Here is a 19,450-nt window from a genome sequence, read left to right on the forward strand (position 1 = left end):
GTGACGCACTCCTGGGGTCAACATTTTTTTGGCGCATGAAGAAAGCGTTCGCTACATTACTAAGATGGCGCCTGCCAAACTAAATAAACAATCCGAACAAGGATATGGATTCTACCCGATTAGAAAGGCCTATGTGACTTTCTACTATAGCGAATTTAAATGTCTTGGGGAGTACAATACAGGGAGATACCGTATATACTCGAGTATAAGCCGTCCCGAGTATAAGCCGAGGTACCTAATTTTACCTCCAAAAACTGGGAAAGCTTATTGACTCGAGTATAAGCCGAGGGTGAGAAATGCAGCAGCTTCTGGTAAGTTTCAATCAAAAAATTGAGGGTTTCTGCTCCCATTGGAGGTGCCGGCGTCTCGTTTTTGGATGCCGGCGGCCATTCTTGGACGCCTGCGAATATTCTTGGAGACTATTCTTAGGCGCCGGCGACCATTCTTGGATGCCGGTGAATATTCTTGGAGACTATTCTTAGGCGCCGGCGACTATTCTTAGACGCCGAGTATATACGGTAGGTATTGATTCTTTCCTTCTCCTTTAAAGGATTGAATCAGGGTGAACAGAGTTTCTATGTGAAATGATATAGTAAAAGCTATAGCATGTGGGTCTTTCCTGGCTGTAGATTTTTGATTTTGTTTGTTTTTTTAAAACTTGTGTTTTTGTAGGTGAACTCAACCATTCCCCTGCTAGGTCGATCAGGCTTATTGGGCGAGCTCAGGAATAATTTCTTCACTGACGTGGCATGTGGAAAGGGCAAGAAATCAAACAGCACTTTCTGTATTACTTCCTCAGGGCTTTTGTGTGAATTTAATGACCAGAGGTTGCTGGACAGATGGGTGGAGCTCCGGGTAAGTTGGAACCATCTAGGGAAATGGTAAAGTATGAGCCTGGAATTTAGGCACAATCCTGCAGTTTTATTATAAACACCAGTGTAACGAGGTGTGAATAAATACAGGCCCTAATGCCTATGGCACACATCACTGCTTCTCTGTCTTTTTAAAGGCTGATTCCATTCCTTCTGTGTGTACTGACCAAAATGGCAGGTGGGCAGTGTGCGCATTGGCAAATTTTATTTTTTAAAAAGACTGAATGTTCAGATCCATTATAAAGACAAAACAAATTTATTGTACTTATGTTTAAGTGATTTTAGTATTTTTAATGCGTCTGCATATCGGAAAGTCCTTTTTTATTGGAAGATCCAAACATTCCAGATAGTAGGTATCATACCTGTATATGGGAATGCCATAAGATGTAAGGGAGATATTTAAGTATCCCACAATTGTGTTACCGCTCAATCCATTTGTGGTACATCACAATTTGTATAGAAAAACTTGGATGGGGCTTCTGACCAGCAGATATGGAATATCGGTCATACTGGCAGGTATATTAAAGGCAAACTGTCATGGGAAAACATGTTTTTTTCCAAATGCATTAGTTAATAGTGCTGCTACAGCAGACTTCTGCACTGAAATCCAATTCTTTTTATATTCAATTTTGAAATCTGACATGGGGCTAGACATATTGTCAATTACCCAGCTGCCCCAGTCATGTGACTTGTGCCTGCACTTTAGGATGGAACTACTTTCTGGCAGGCTGTTAATTCTCCTACTTAATGTAACTGAATCAGTCTCAGTGGGACCTGGATTTTACTATTGAGCGTTGTTCTTAGATGTACCAGGCAGCTGTTATCTTGTGTTAGGGATCTGCTATTTGGTTACCTTCCCATTGTTCTGTTGTTTGGCTGCTGGGGGGAGGGAGGGGTGATATCACTCCAACTTAAAAAGAGCAGTAAAGAGTGACTAAAGTTTATCAGAGCACAATTCACATGACTGGGGGCAGCTGGGAAACTGACAATATGTCTAGTCCCATGTCAGATTTCAAAATTGAATATAAAAAAATCTGTTTGCTCTTTTGAAAAATAGATTTCAGTGCAGAATTCTGCTGGAGCAGCACTATTAACTGATGCGTTTTGAAAAAAGCATGTTTTCCCATGACAGTATCCCTTTAAATAGCTTCAAGAAGGGGTAGATGCTTTTTAGCAAATGAGGGTAAATTGAAAATTGCTCTACTGAAAATTTCTCGATACAAGTTGATCCAAGGACTGTTCCAATTGCCCTCTTGGAATCAGAAATACACTCTTCACCATCTGAGGCAAATTGGAGAAGCTTCAGATGGGGGTTTTTTTTTTTTTTGCTTTCCTCCGAATCAACTATCGCTTAAGGTGGCTTTAATAGACATAAAAGGTTGAAATCAATGGGCATGTGTCTTTTTTTGCAAACTAAGCTACTATATTGCCAAGTAAGCTACTTTTACTGTAAGCTACTTTTTCTGTTTTTTTTTCTGTAGCATAGATTCCCCAGGAATGATGAGCTTTACCCATTCAAATGCAGCGTTCAGCTGTATTTTCACGTTTCTCTCTAGCCAGTTTCGTTCCAGAACAGCTGGATACTTGGTGCATATGAAGCAGATAAGCCCTTGCTGACAGCATGACACATTCCCTGAGCAGAGAAGGGGCAATAGCTGTTTATCCTTTCTGGGAATGTCAAGCTGTCAGTGTTTATCTGGGTTTGTGTAAAATTAAACACCTTTATCTTATAGTAGTCACAGCACCAAATGTCCTATATGCTGCAGTCTATTAAAGGGCCATTAAACGATCGGTTATAGAATTTAAAAACTAGGGATGCACCGAATCCAGGATTTTGTTCGTAATTCGGCTGGGATTTGGCCTTTTTCAGCAGGATTCGGCCAAACCCTTGTGCCTGGCCAAACCGAATCCTAATTTGCATATGTAAATTAGGGACGGGTAGGGAAATCGCATGACTTTTCATCACAAAAGAAGACTTTTTTCCACTTTTTCCTTTCCTGTCCCTAATTTGCATATGCAAATTAGGATTCGGATTTGGTTCGGTATTCGGCCGGCAATCGAATAGTGAATTCAGTGCCTCCCTATTAAAAACTACAAAGATTCTGCTTCTGATGAAGTGACATAGAGGTCACGAAACGCGTCAAGCACACATCCCCTGCCCGCATGTGATTTTAATGGAGTTTCAATAAAGCTTATCTAATTTTAAGAAGTTGGTTTCCACGTGGTTATCATGGTGTCCGGTGGAGTCTGTCTCTTTATCCCTTGAAGCATTTACAAGCCGCGGCCAGAGCGGTCTACTTTGGATACACCGGCGTGCGGTTTTCCCTTATATGGGCTCACTCTCCCGACTACGGACTGCTCCCAACCTCTACGAAAGATTGTGTGAACCTATTTTTAAAAAAACTAAAGTAGTCTTCCATTTAGACCACTTTGAGTCTGATTTCTTTTTATTCAACATTTATTTTTTGTTATCCAGTTGGAACATATTTCAATGTATTAATTACAATGAATAAATAGCCTGACTTCATTACTGTATGTAGAGGATTAATTCTGCCTTTGTGCCGGTATGACTTCTGTTTAATATGATTCAGTACACATGTATAGGTAATTAATGGTTTCTGTAAAGTCGAAGGTCCCAAGGCAGTAGATGTGGGCGGCCTAAAGTCCAAGAAGAGGTTACATTTGGGCTAAATTCTTCTTTGGTGACCTGGAATTGCTTATCGTAAAATAAATAGATTCACAATGTTTCCATATATGTAAAATTAGGATGTTATTGGGTAACAAATGTGCTTGAATCTAAAATATCCTAATACTACTACTTTACAAACAGATCCTTTTCTCTTTATAGTCTTTCCAAATTTAATGTTTTCTTCTTCCAGACATGTATGCCAGTACTTGTTTTGGAAATAGCAGATGCTTATTGAAGTACTATTTTATAGTATATAACATTGTATTTAAAATATTAACTTGACAGCGCTATATAAATAAATGATGATGATATTTAGAAATTGGTATTATTTTAGATGTATTTTTAAGAATTTGAATTAAACATGGGATCAAAGGACAGAATGGAAATGATTGTCAAGGGCTAACATGAGTTATATCGAACCAACATCAGGCCCACCTGAAACATACCAGTTTGGCCTTCCCCAATTCTGCCCTGTGTCCATTACCTGGTGAAAAAAAGAGTAGCGCAGCAATGTTGAAAGGCACCATCTCCTATAAGTGAATGCTCTCTTGCAAGTGATGTTGAGGGAACATTCAGTGGAGTAAGGTGGCATCCTTTACCCCCGCTGTGTTACTCAACAGGTAAGCAAACTGGGTGGTAGATTTTGAAGGGGTGTAGTATGCAGGGCTGGATTAACATAGTGGGTACACCTAGACCCACTGCTGTTCGTCACCCCTGTCCCCTCCCCTTTATTCGTGCAAGTTTTCATCATCTGAACTGGAGCAATGGAGATTGTCGCATGGGAAATTTAAAAAATGATCGTATCTCCAGCGCATCCCCAGTGTTTTTGAACCAATGTGGGTGTGGTTGTGCAGCATGCCACCCCCCTAAAATCCTGCCGCCCTAGGCCTGGGCCTAGGTGGCCTTTCCACAAATCCGGGCCTGGTAGTATGGTGTAGTTTTGGTAGGGCTCTCGGGGGGGGGGGGAGACTACTTTTTATGTGAAGCTTTTGTTCTCCTTTAAGGTGCCCATACACCTTGAGAATAGAGATGTGCCCAGTTTGGCCACCAACACATTTGGCTAAATTGGGTGTATTTGATCATTGACACTGTAGTCAACATTTTCTGCAAAATTCTGCACTGTGTCCTGATATCAATGCCTACTTTATAGTGTTTGGATTGTATAGTACATATTCTACATATTTTCTTCTGATCACTGAATGATTGTCTCTGTTTTTTTGGTGTGTGTGTGTGTGTGTATATACAGACAACTGTGGCAAACTGCCTCCTGGTGAACCATGACAATATCTTCTGTGGCTGTGCTGATGGCACCGTACGGATCTTTAACCCCAGCAACTTGCACTTTCTCAGCACTATGCCAAAACCCCACTGCCTTGGCGTGGACATTTCTACAGTTACCGAGGCCAGGTGAGACCTCATTGAGCATTCCCTGTTACTTACCAAATAATTTACCCATTGCAGTGCAGAATTCCACCATTTGTGGGGAGACTTTCTCTGCCAAGGCTTCACTTAGTTCTCTCATTTCCTTACTACTCACTTCATGCTTAGTGTCTAAGAAATACTGCTGGCCTTGCATAGATAAATGTGGGCGACATGGTTGCTTTTCACGTAGTTTCTTACCCAGCAGCCTTTGTGTGAGTCCTGGTTGCAAACTGTTGTGTGATCCTATTACTCTGCAACAGGTCACAAAACAAGATCCCGTTATATGAGCCCGTGGAATGCATCCTCCTTAAGAGCTGACAAACTTGCTTCTATTCGGGTCACTTGAACCATAATTTTTCAAGAAATGTAAGAATTGACTCTGTAAGACCTCCTATTACATGGGTTTGCTTGTAGAAGTTTACTTGGCACCTGAAATATTTAGGAATTATTTTATTCCCTTTTTTCATGTATAGAAATAAGACTATGGATGGCTTCTCTATATCATATGAACAGAAAGAGGTATTTAGCATGAAGCAGCAAAATCACGGGTCCACACACACTCTATATATCCGCAGTCGGGGACGTGGCCCCTCTTTTTATTAATGTATCACTACAAAGATCAACGTTTCGGGGGGGGGTTTCAACCTCCCTTCATCAGGATAAAATTCCAAAGTGTTACACACACCTATAAGTGCAAAGCCCTACCCTTTTCCCCACAATTCAGTGCTATACCACATCTCAAATTTTTAACCCCTTAGGTATGTTCATTCCTTAATTTCAATAAGTCCTTTGCATATAAATCCATTAGAACCAAGGGGTCCTTCATATTCAAAAGTGTACATTCACAAGATTCCATAACAAATAGTGCAATAAATAGTGCAATAAGTTATCCATACACATATTAAAATGTATTAAAGTGCACAATGACATTACTCACTAGCGGTGAATTGTTACTACCACCCGATTGTAAAGTAATCCCCTGGGTAATTCTCATCTGTAAAAAATGGGAAAAGAATTGGTATCACAATATATTCAAAAGCATGCCATTATAAAAAACACGTTAGACTAAAATTCTCATTGAGACCCTTGGAGAAAAAGCGTTTTGAGTTGCCAAATCCAAAAGGCCTCGCGTCTTAACAGAGACTTCTTTACATCTTTACCCACATCCTTCTGCACCACTTCCAATATCTGCCATCTCAATTGTGAGATATTATGTTTTGTTTCAAAGAAGTGTTTCACCAATAAAGTTTATTTCTTTATATTTCTTTATTTCTGTCGGTACCAGTATTAGCTATACTCATCTCAGCTTTATAATCCCTTATTACACTTTTATGCTCGTTTAGCCGTATCTTGACAGTCCTAGATGTCTGGCCAACATACGAAACCAGCACCACCATTGCAGGAAAGTGAAGAGGCGGTTGAGCGGTAGATATAACACATTCTAGTATTTAGCATGAAGCCTGAGTCAGCTCTGTCTCCCAGCAGTCAGGATACATTTAGACAGGTCACACACACATCTGGTGTCTCCCAGGGCAGCTTGTACTATTTTACAAAGGTTGGAATTCAGACTCTTCAATATTTCTGCATTCCCATCAAGTAGAACAGGCTCTAGTTTGATCCACATCTCTGTCTGGGTTATTTTTCCCCTGGCCCCAAGTCTACAGCTGTACATTTACTTTTCAATAGCCCTTGTGTTGAACTCCACAGGCTTTCATTAAAGGGATCCTGCCATCGGAAAACATGTTTTTTTAAAAACGCATCAGTTAATCGTGCTACTCCAGCAGAATTCTGCACTGAAATCCATTTCTCAAAAGAGCAAAGAGATTTTTTTATATTCAATTTTGAAATCTGACATGTCAATTTCCCAGCTGCCCCCAGTCATGTGACTTGTGCCTGCACTTTAGGAGAGAAATGCTTTCTGACAGGCTGCTGTTTTTCCTTCTCAATGTAACTGAATGTGTCTCAGTGGGACATGGGTTTTTACTATTGAGTGTTGTTCTTAGATCTACCAGGCAGCTGTTATCTTGTGTTAGGGAGCTGTTATCTTGTGTTAGGGAGCTGCTATCTGGTTACCTTCCCATTGTTCTTTTGTTTGGCTGCTGGGGGGGAAAAAGGGAGGGGGGTGATATCACTCCAACTTGCAGTACAGCAGTAAAGAGTGATTGAAGTTTATCAGAGCACAAGTCACATGACTTGGGGCAGCTGGGAAATTGACAATATGTCTAGCCCCGTGTCAGATTTCACAATTGAATATAAAAAAATCTGTTTGCTCTTTTGAGAAATGGATTTCGGTGCAGAATTCTGCTGGAGCAGCACGATTAACTGATTCATTTTGGAAAAAAATGTTTTTCCCATGACAGTATCCCTTTAAGGAATGTTTTCTCATTTGATTCTGCTTTGTCTTTAGTGAATTTAAAAATATATATACAAATATATAATATATATATAAACTGTCTGTAATTTATGCAAGTAATGATGCTCATACATATGTGTTAGAATTTTTATTAATCATTTTTGAATTTTACCTTCTTACTCTTTCCAGCTTTAAACGGGGGTCTCTGACCCCAGCAGCCAATAAACAAAACAATTGCTTTTTGAGGCTGCAATATAATTGTTGCTATCTTTTTTTAACACTTGCCTTTCTATGCAGGCCCTCTCCTATTCATATTCCAGTTTTTATTTGGTTGCTATCCAAATTACTTAATTAACCAGGCAGTGGATTCAAAATGCAATTTAAATAATGAAATCAAATTGTAAATTGTCTCAGAATATCACTAGGGATGCCAGGATCTACCATTAGATCTTTAGCTGGGGATCAGTAGATCTCAAGGCAGCCAACAAACAGCTGGTCTATATACCCTTTCTATTTTATGCTTTTCATTCAGATATTTATTGTGTTAAGGTTACATAAGAAATAGTTGTTTGTTAAAATATAGCAATAGAAATTCTCTCATGAATCAATATAATATTGAAATGGGAAACCCGTCACCCAAAAAAATGATTCCAAATCCTATTTTATCATGTAAGTCAAGCACAATGAACTTTAATTACACTGTATAAATTATTTGAATCCATCAGTCTGGGAATTCATAATTATAACAAGCAGGCAGGAGCCATTTTGTGCACACTGTTATTAAGACAAGTCTTGTATCATCTCAGAATCTTGTTTGTGCACCAGAATGGGGGACCTGATGTCCATCCCCATGTCCTGGTTACACAATTAAATGGTGAAGAGAACGGGGGAATATGGGGAGAGCAGTGACATGTAGGAAGTGCTGAATGGAAAGTGAAAGTAATTGTCTGCCTAAGGCATAGAGGAGGGGCAGACAATATTTGATTGACAGCTGAGGTTTTTAAATGAGTTTACAACAGTTATGAACTCTTTAATAAAAAAAAGAATTTGGATTTCATGTTTAATTTGAAAAGGACTTTTATTATACAGCTTTTTATGTCTGGGTGACCGGTCCCCTTTAAGTAATGTTTTCCATGGAACAGAATACTAACAATGCTTTTATGGATGTAGATCATATGGGACAACATCACTAAAAGTAGACCTCGCATTAGTAAAGTATGGACACTCCTGCTCATACTTTACTAAATATTGCCTGCCCCATACTCTAAATATTGCCTGCCCCTCCTCTAAATAAACTAAAAGTTTATTTTAATTTGAACAACCCCTGAGTTGTGCCTAACATTCCGGTGAAACAGTATACAGTACATCGAAAAAACACCTTTGGTAAAAGTGACCACAATAAATAAAAATTGTATTGAAAAAGCATTCTGCCTACTCTGCAATTTAGGATATTTCAATAGACATTGACACTTCTACTTAATTTTCTCCACAGAAATAGGGCAATTTGTTCAGAGCCTTTAAACAAATAAATCCCTCTTTTCTCTAAGCTTCAGTATTTGAGCTTCTCATTATCAGAGGGCTTCTCACTGGACAGGGAATCTGTTTTATCAGCTTCACCTCTGCTCTGCAAATCCTGGAAGTGTTACAGTGAAACTATTTTCATTTTTCCTCTGGGTATAACCAAACATATTGAGCTCATGTTAAAAAGCAGTGTATGTTGTTCATTTTTAAATGCGCATTTATCTGCTAGGGTATGTTTGGACCTTTAGAATCTTACTATATATTTTTTCTCTCCACTTTCTTTCAAACCAGTCGACTATTCTCTAGTGCTGCTGAGGCGAAGTACCCCGATACCATTGCTATGACCTTCGACCCCACCAACCAGTGGCTCTCCTGCGTGTACAATGATCACAGCCTTTATGTTTGGGATGTCAAGGACCTCAAGAAAGGGGGGAAGGTTTACTCATCATTGTACCATTCCTCATGTGTGTGGAGTATTGAGGTATGATATATGTTGTGAATGTGTGTGCATGAACTCCCTCCAATCTATTTCCCTATAGTATAAGAGGAAAACTTGATCTGAAATATATCACAAACAAGGCGCCCCTTATCTATGTAAAATGCAATGTTCCCTTAATTGAAATGGCTCATGTAGTTTTCCTTTACCCGTAGCAATTTCTATATCTGCAGTGCTCAGTATATCTTATCTTGTTAATCTCTGTTTAATGGAAACATTTTGTGTTTGGCTTGAAACTAGTGATGTGCGGGTCAGAAAAACTCAACCCGCACCCAACTCTAACCCACAAAATGTTGCCATTTTAGCACCCGTGTCCAACCCATGCCCTCTGGCTCTGTACAGTACCTTTATGTGCACCTCTGGTTTCTAAACAGGGAATCTTTAGGAGCAGTGTGTGTGTGTTTCTCCAGTCTGATCCGTAGCCAAACCTAACCAGCAATAGCTGACCAAATATCGAACAAATAAATAAACACTAACCCCACCTAACTGGTGGTTCAACCTACACATCGCCACTTGAAACCTATAGTGTATTTTTTTTTTAGGTTATTTCGTTTCATTTAATTCTTCTTCCTCAATATAATAAAAACATATCTCATACACTGCAGAGTAGAGAACTGGCATTCTGTTTGTTTTGTAAACTCCAGGTCTTTGCCCCTCTAGTGTCACCAGAGAAGTGCAGGGCCCAGCTTGTCATTTGATGTAAATGCATTTTTGGTGTCCTTTGATACACAGTAGCGTTCGTTTCGGGGGGCGGGCCCTGGTGCGTGACGCGCAGCCGGGCCCTGCCCCCCTCCGTGCGGCCGCATTTGGCCACATTTTCAATGGCGAACGGACTGCCGGGGTGCCCTGAGGGGTGCGGGCCCTGGCCCGCTCGCACCCCCTACTCCCCCGGTAGTTCCGCCACTGGAACTATATTTCTTTCAGACTAGCATGAATACCTCGTTCTGTTGCTTACTTTGAACATAGAGATATGAATTAGGAGAAAGGAAGGCACTTGACCAGGGGCGTAACTACAGAGGAAGCAGACCCTGCGGCTGCAGGGGGGCCCAGGAGGTATAGGGGTCCCATGAGGCCCTAATTCATATATAATACACAAAAGCCATGAATGTCCTGTAAATTATATCCTTATAAACGGTGAGTTCTGATGTCATCAGTTATAAACGGTGAGTTCTGATGTCATTTCTGTCACATGACTTGCTGAAATGTGTGTATTATAATAAATAAAGTACCCCCAGTTGTAAAATATGAGGATATTAGAAGTTACCTCGGAGTTTCATGACCTGTATAAAAACACTCGGCCTTCGGCCTCGTGTTTTTATATGGTCATGAAACTCCTCGGTAACTTATAATATCCTTATATTTTACAAAAGGGGGTACTTTATTCACTATATAATTTCAATAAATATTGGTAAAACAGATCAATCTCTAGACATTTTGGAGGCTTGAAAAATATTTTGCTGTGGGGCCCGGTTATATCTAATTATGCCACTGCACTTGACATTATATTCATTCATAGCGGTTGGCTAACTGTGCACTGTGTTTGTAAGGTGACTTGTGGAATGCACAGAAGACATAAATGCACTTTGTGTAAGGGAAGAATTCACAATTTCACTTCTTGTTGCATCCTTGCATTCAACTGCTATTCTTGTACTGTACAGAGAATAAGTTAACCTGAAGGTCATAGGTTAAATTAAGGAATGTTGGCCTGGAACATAGTATTTGTACCTGGATAGAGAAATGGCTAAAAGATAGACTACAAAGAGTGGTGGTAAATGGAACATTTTCAACATGTTTATTAAAGGGGACCCGTCACCCAAAAAAATTATTCAAAATCCTATTTTATCATGTTAGTCAAGCAAAATGAACGTTAATTACTCTGTATAAATTATTTGAATCTTGTTTGCTTCAGTCTGGGAATTCATAATTATAGCAAGCAGGCAGGAGCCATTTTGTGGACACTGTTATTAAGACAAGCCTTGTATCATCTCAGAATCTTGTTTGTGCACCAGAATGGGGACCTGAATGAACAATTAAATGGTGAAGAGAACGGGGGAAAGTGGGGAGAGCAGTGAAATCTAGGAAGTGCTGAATGGAAAGTGAAAGTAATTGTCTGCCTAAGGCATAGAGGCGGGGCAGACAATATTTGATTGATCACTGCCTCATGAGGCAACTTCGGACGACTAATCTCCCTGAATCTGAGCATGTCTCGGCCCTTCTGCTTGCGCGCAAGACAAAAATTGAAAGTGACTTCGAAAGGTCTTAATGATTGGATTTTACATGCATCTGGGTAGAACTCTAGATGGCCATGAAGCCATGGGCAATTAATTCTGCTTTTAGGTTTCTGACAAAGTCACATCTTTAGCCAAGTTCCCCATTACTTATGAGTGAGGCAATTTAAGGCAACTTTGGAAAACAAAGCGAGTTCCATCCCAATGGGATTCTAGCCGGCGGGAGGCAGTTCGAGGAGATTAGGTGCCCTGAAGAAGAGAAGATTTGTCGCCGGGTGACTAATCTCCCTGAATCTGAGCGTGTGTGTCTCTGCCCTTCTGCTTGCATGCTAAACAAAAATTGAGTGACTTCGGAAGGTCTTAATGATTGCATTTTACATGCATCTGGATAGAAAGCTAGATGGCCATGAAGCCATGGGCAATTAATTCTGCTTTTAGGTTTCTATGACAAATTCACATCTTTAAGCGAGTTCCCTCTTACTCACTTATGGCTTTGTGTCCTTCAGCTGGATATTCATCCCTCCATACTGCATGCTGTACAGAACACACATTCATACATCACTGCAACAAATAATGATAGCAGTTGCCATTCAGCCACGTAAAGATGTTTTTCATTATAAGAAGGCAGATGGTGGCTTTCTGATATGAAAACATAACAATAAATACTACCGCTACTACTATTTATTACAGATATGGGACTTAGAATGTTCAGGACATTGGGTTTTCCAGATAAAGGGTCTTTCCGTAATTTGAATCACCATGCCTTAAGTCTGCTCAGGAACCATTTAAACCTTAATTATATCCAATAGGGTTGTATTGCCTCCAGTAAGGATAAACTATTACTTATTTGGGATCAAGTACAAGGTACAGTTTTTATTCTAGAGAAAAAGGAAATAGTTTAAAAAATGTTTTGAATTATTTGGTTAAAGTGTAGTCTATGGGAGATGGCCCTCCCTTTAATTCATGGCTTTCTGGAGAATAGGTTTCTGGATAATGGATTAGTTAAGAGGAATTTACAGTTAATCATGTTTAATCTTATGAAGCCTTAAAGGACAAGGAAAGGCAAAACAATAAAATCCCATTTTTACATTCTTTAATGAAAAATAAACCTTTCTCCGATATACTTTAATTAAAAAATGTGTACAGCTTTTATAAGAAACCTGACTGTATGCAGTGAAATTCTCCCTTCATTTACTGCTGTGGATAGGAATTGTCAGACGGTCCCTAACTGCTCTGCAGGGAAACAATCATACTTATGAACAGCAGGGGGAGCTCCCGCCTTACTTACCAGCCATGCAGAATTCAAGCAGCTTTGTTTATGACAATCCCTAAGCAGCCCAGACCAACCTGAGCATGTGCAGGGTCAGGGTCAGGCAAAGATGTATAACTAAGTTACAAGATGGTGACCCCTGTGGCCAACTTTGAAAGCATAAATCATTTGTTTGATTAGGCTTGTGGTGCAGTAAGTTCATGCTTATGTTTAGTATACAAAATACAGCATTTCTAGCCTTATTCTATTTTACACTTTCCTTGTCCTTTAAAGGGATACCAACACCAGATGCTTTTACATTACCTATCTAATCCCCATGGTCTTCTGCCAGGTGGCTGCCATATTTGTGTGTTGTTCTGTTAGTGTCAGAAATTCTAACAGACTAGTTGAGAAGTGACAGTCAGGTTTAGTAGCAATTACTTACAAAAGCAGCCCTATCAGGGAAAAATAATGATTGAAACTAATGGGTAGTTGTAGAAGAGTCGTTTTTTTTAGTGTCAGTATCATTTTAAGAAGAATAGTTATTTCCTAGGGTTGGGATGTGTATTGTCATACATCAGGGAACTTCATTGGTATTTTTTTGTATTGGGATTTCTTCATTTTTTAATATAGAATTTTTTACACCTTTTCATTAGATCTACCCAGAGATTAAAGATAGCAACCAGGCCTGCCTTCCACCCAACTCCTTCATCACGTGCTCCTCAGACAGTACAGTACGTCTATGGAACATGGAGACTTCTAACATACATGGCACTGCCTTGCATCGGAATATCTTAAGTAATGTGAGTAATAATACTCCTATTTGTACCTGCATGGCGCTGTTAAGAAACACAGACCTCCAGATATTATGAGACGCTTGCATGGATCTCTAACAGTTTAGGCTGAGGACACAGAGCGGTAGCTCCACTGCCCTCAGCTTTTTTTTTTATTCTTTTTTTTTTTTTTTGCAGGCTGAGAGAAGCAGATTAGTACAGCTTCCTCCTCAAAGTGCCCACAAAATGCAGCCAAGTGGGGATGGCCCAAAAATGACTGATTTCACATTCCCTGCTTGGATTTTCTTTGTGTAGTAGCCCAGCGGAGGCAGAAGCTGTACAGCTTTTTTTTTTTATTGAGGTGCTTATGGTAGCGGATCCATTTGTCTCAGCCTGCAAAAAAAAAAGGAGGGGCTTATTCTTGGCGTGGGGCAGAATTTATCTGTTAGCCGAAAAGTGCCACGTTTGGTATTAGCCAACGGTGTGCATTATAGCTTAGACAATGCATACCAATGGAAGAGGTCTGCACGATGCTGCAGATAATTTAATTATTTATAGTGAAGAGTGCTTTCAGGAGCAAGGAAGCCGATGCATTCCTCAGCCCAACAGGGTTTTTAAATCTGCCCAATTTTCATCCAGATATAATTAGGTCAGGCCCCACACAGGCAAACAAGCAGGATACATTTGTTTTAGGGCTGAACTCCAGAGACGATTCTCGTTGGATCCGTCACAGGCGACAAATTGCATGTGACAAGGTGCAAACTACACACAACATGACTGTCGGATGACACAGCATGCGGGGTTCACATCCGACAGTTGTGTCTTGTCGTATACATGTAGTTTATACCTGCGATTTTTCTATCACTCCCATGATATTTGGCGCCTGGGATGGATCCATTCGTCGGTGGAGTTCAGCCCTTAGACTCCCAGTCTTGTGCTATCCTATAAAAAAAAGTGCTTAATTTTCCAAAATGAAGACTTAAATTCACGGCACTTGTGTCTCATTTTCCACTGCTGTTTTCAGCCAGCAGAAGAGTGCCTTCTCAGGAACCTGTGGCTCATTGTTATTGAAACCATTTGTCACCAGCATTTTTGAAAATAAAATGTGAATTTTAGTTCCCATGACCGACTTCTCCACCAAGTTTGACCACTGTTTATTTTCTTTTTGTATAGAAACAAAACCCATTGTATTCTATACAGGTCATCTGCTATGTAAACCTGTTCGTTTTTCACCACTACAGAGTAGCATGTTATACGTATGCATATAAAACATTGGGCTATTTATAAATTACCGGTGGTAAAACCAATGCAGCGCTTAGTTCCCCCAAAGTTTCCTTGTGATCAGCTGCTGGCGATGGGCGTAAGCTAAGTCCGGTGCCTAGTGCAGCACCAGCCATAAATACAGTTTTGGAAACGGCGGATATCCATGGCACATGGATGTTTGTTCTGAACTTAAATGTGCTGAAAGGGATTCTGTCATGATTTTTATGATGTATTTTTTATTTCTAAATTACAATGCAAACAATTCACTCTACAATATAAAATTTAATTCCTGAACCAGCAAGTGTATATTTTAGTTGTAATATTAGTGTGTAGGTGCATCTCAGGTCATTTTGCCTGGTCATGTGCTTTCAGAAAGAGCCAGCACTTTAGGATGGAACTGCTTTCTGGCAGGCTGTTGTTTCTCCTACTCAATGTAACTGAATGTGTCTCAGTGGGACCTGGATTTTACTATTGAGTGCTGTTCTTAGATCTACCAGGCAGCTGTTATCTTGTGTTAGGGAGCTGTTATCTGGTTACCTTCCCATTGTTCTGTTGTTAGGCTGCTGTGGGGGAAAGGGAGGGGCGAAATCACTCCAACTAGCAGTACAGCAGTAAAGAGTGACTGAAGTTTATCAGAGCACATGTCTGGGGGCAGCTGGGAAACTGACAATATGACTAGCCCCATGTCAGATTTCAAAATTAAATATAACACACTCTGTTTGCTCTTTTGAGAAACGGATTTCAGTGCAGAATTCTGGTGGAGCAGCACGATTAATTCTTGCATTTTGGGGGAAAAAACATTTTTTTCCCCATGTCAGTATCCCATTAATGTCTTCTCAGGACTTGATGAAAATTATGCTGGTTGATGATAACACCCAGGCCTTACTGGACACAGAGTACAACTCCGCTGGTCTAGGGGACAAGGTAGATCACCAAGCTCTGGATACCAAAGTTGGCATACGCTCTGTGTGTGTGAGTCCAAATGGGCAGCATTTGGCATCTGGCGACCGAACTGGGACACTCAGGTGATGACACTGAAGATTTAGCCGGAATATAGATTTGCAAGGACATGTTGCTTTGGACTTAGTCTCTCTATTGTCCTTTCTGTTTCACTAACAGGGTCCATGAACTGCAAAACATGACAGAACTGCTCAAAGTAGAAGCTCATGATTCTGAGATCCTTTGTTTAGAGTATTCCAAGGCAGATACAGGTAAGAAGAACCGGTTATAATATTCTCTTTCTGAATTGTGCAATTTAGGGTTCAGATTTGGTTCAAGATTCCAAATGGATTTGGTGCATCTCTATTTTGATTAAAACTCTCCCTATATAAATGGAGACTGATATGTTATATTTATTTTATACAATTTTGTAATTTTACTCCACTATTTTGCATCATTCTGTGCACTACAACCTGCCTGTCTATATGTTTGCAGTTTTCCCATCTCCATTTTATGTTCACGCTCTCTGAAATATGCCATGTTCAATTTTTACTCCGATATCTCAAAAGGTGTCCTGTATATGACTTCTTCTCAATAGTCATTATTATGCCTGTGTGGGTTCAAGTCCTCCTACTTAAAAATGTATTGAGTTCTTGTTCTGTTCTTTTGCTTGTGTGAAATGCATGATTACACCTCATCTTCTGTAATAAGTTTCCTTCCCACCATGAAAATCTGTTCTGACTTCTGTACAGGGCTTAGTCTGTTGGCTTCTGCCAGCCGGGACAGACTCATCCACGTGTTGGATGCCACTAAGGATTACAGCCTTCAGCAGACATTGGACGATCACTCTTCTTCCATCACTGCCGTGAAGTTTGCTGGTGATTTTTTTATTTTCCTTCCAGTATTTTTTTTAACTTTTGATTAATTTGATTGAGACTTTATTTTAGTCAGCACTGCATTCTTTTTCTCCAGCAAATGATGGAAAAGTTCAGATGATCAGCTGTGGCGCAGATAAGAGCATCTACTTCCGCACTGCTGACAAGGTAAATGTCTAATTACCACACCAGTGCCAGTAATACAGGTATCTTAAAGGACCGGTAACACTAAAAAACGAATTTGCTGCACTGGTAAAACTTGTGTGTTTGCTTCAGAAACACAACTATAGTTTATATAAACAAGTTGCTGTGTAGCCATGGGGGCAGCCATTCAAGCACAGGATACACAGTAGAGAACAGATAAGTACTACTATAGTTTATATAAACAAGCTGCTGTGTAGCCATGGGGGCAGCCATTCAAGCACAGGATACACAGTAGAGAACAGATAAGTACTACTATAGTTTATATAAACAAGCTGCTGTGTAGCCATGGGGGCAGCCATTCAAGCACAGGATACACAGTAGAGAACAGATAAGTACTACTATAGTTTATATAAACAAGCTGCTGTGTAGCCATGGGGGCAGCCATTCAAGCACAGGATACACAGTAGAGAACAGATAAGTACTACTATAGTTTATATAAACAAGCTGCTGTGTAGCCATGGGGGCAGCCATTCAAGCACAGGATACACAGTAGATAACAGATAAGTACTACTATAGTTTATATAAACAAGCTGCTGTGTAGCCATGGGGGCAGCCATTCAAGCACAGGATACACAGTAGATAACAGATAAGTACTACTATAGTTTATATAAACAAGCTGCTGTGTAGCCATGGGGACAGCCAGTCAAGCACAGGATACACAGTAGATAACAGATAAGTACTACTATAGTTTATATAAACAAGCTGCTGTGTAGCCATGGGGACAGCCAGTCAAGCACAGGATACACAGTAGATAACAGATAAGTACTACTATAGTTTATATAAACAAGCTGCTGTGTAGCCATGGGGGCAGCCATTCAAGCACAGGATACACAGTAGAGAACAGATAAGTACTACTATAGTTTATATAAACAAGCTGCTGTGTAGCCATGGGGGCAGCCATTCAAGCACAGGATACACAGTAGATAACAGATAAGTACTACTATAGTTTATATAAACAAGCTGCTGTGTAGCCATGGGGGCAGCCATTCAAGCACAGGATACACAGTAGATAACAGATAAGTACTACTATAGTTTATATAAACAAGCTGCTGTGTAGCCATGGGGGCAGCCATTCAAGCACAGGATACACAGTAGATTACAGATAAGTACTACTATAGTTTATATAAACAAGCTGCTGTGTAGCCATGGGGGCAGCCATTCAAGCACAGGATACACAGTAGATAACAGATAAGTACTATTATAGTTTATATAAACAAGCTGCTGTGTAGCCATGGGGGCAGCCATTCAAGCACAGGATACACAGTAGATAACAGATAAGTACTACTATAGTTTATATAAACAAGCTGCTGTGTAGCCATGGGGGCAGCCATTCAAGCACAGGATACACAGTAGATAACAGATAAGTACTACTATAGTTTATATAAACAAGCTGATGTGTAGCCATGGGGGCAGCCATTCAAGCACAGGATACACAGTAGATAACAGATAAGTACTACTATAGTTTATATAAACACGCTGCTGTGTAGCCATGGGGGCAGCCATTCAAGCACAGGATACACAGTAGATAACAGATAAGTACTACTATAGTTTATATAAACAAGCTGCTGTGTAGCCATGGGACTGCCATTCAAGCACAGGATACTCAGTAGATAACAGATAAGTACTACTATAGTTTATATAAACAAGCTGCTGTGTAGCCATGGGGGCAGCCATTCAAGCACAGGATACACAGTAGATAACAGATAAGTACTACTATAATTTATATAAACAAGCTTCTGTGTAGCCATGGGGGCAGCCATTCAAGCACAGGATACACAGTAGATAACAGATAAGTACTAATATAGTTTATATAAACAAGCTGCTGTGTAGCCATGGGGGCAGCCATTCAAGCACAGGATACTCAGTAGATAACAGATAAGTACTACTATAGTTTATATAAACAAGTTGCTGTGTAGCCATGGGGGCAGCCATTCAAGCACAGGATACACAGTAGATAACAGATAAGTACTACTATAGTTTATATAAACAAGTTGCTGTGTAGCCATGGGGGCAGCCATTCAAGCACAGGATACACAGTAGATAACAGATAAGTACTACTATAGTATAGTATATAAACAAGCTACTGTTTGGCCATGGGGCAAACACCCCTGCTTACTGATTGTTGAAGTTGGAGGGGGTATTAATAAGAGGAAGAGGCTGTATATCAGCCACCCTACATCAAGAGAGATTCTGACAGTCATCAGAGAGATTCTGACAACTCTTACATTTTGGGCATTGTGTCATGGTGCATGGCTTCCATGGTGTCCGTCTGCTTCTCTCTGCCCTTCATGGTGATTGTCATGAGGGTATATTTATCAAAGAGTGAAGTTAGTTCATTTCTATGGGATTTTGAAAGGCCTATTTATCAAAGGATGAACTTTCACTTTCACCCATTGATAAATACTCTTTTAAAAATCCCATAGAAATGAATAGAGAGTGGTGAAATTTCACTCTAGAGGACTGTGGCGACCTCTAACTTCACTCTTTAAATCTTTAAATAAATATAAATATACCCAATGGACTTGACATAAATTCATACTAAACCACGGTGTCCACAGGCAAAACC

The 19,450-nt window shown here is 40.0% G+C and overlaps 1 protein-coding gene across 3 annotated transcripts in view; it reads left to right on the forward strand.

Annotated features, from left to right (window-relative positions):
- The window catches only part of mapkbp1.S (mitogen-activated protein kinase binding protein 1 S homeolog), a 79,177-nt gene that overhangs the window by 38,083 nt on the left and 21,644 nt on the right, over positions 1-19,450 (forward strand). For all 3 annotated transcript variants that reach the window (XM_018232260.2, XM_018232259.2, XM_018232261.2), the window contains exons 8-15: positions 673-855; positions 4,808-4,968; positions 9,149-9,338; positions 13,487-13,633; positions 15,707-15,891; positions 15,986-16,077; positions 16,558-16,683; positions 16,778-16,848. In XM_018232260.2, the coding sequence (XP_018087749.1) occupies positions 673-855; positions 4,808-4,968; positions 9,149-9,338; positions 13,487-13,633; positions 15,707-15,891; positions 15,986-16,077; positions 16,558-16,683; positions 16,778-16,848 (1,155 nt within the window). The remainder of the gene's footprint in view (positions 1-672; positions 856-4,807; positions 4,969-9,148; positions 9,339-13,486; positions 13,634-15,706; positions 15,892-15,985; positions 16,078-16,557; positions 16,684-16,777; positions 16,849-19,450) is intronic.

The sequence above is a fragment of the Xenopus laevis genome, chromosome 8S (assembly GCF_017654675.1).
Source record: "Xenopus laevis strain J_2021 chromosome 8S, Xenopus_laevis_v10.1, whole genome shotgun sequence".
Taxonomy (NCBI): domain Eukaryota; kingdom Metazoa; phylum Chordata; class Amphibia; order Anura; family Pipidae; genus Xenopus; species Xenopus laevis.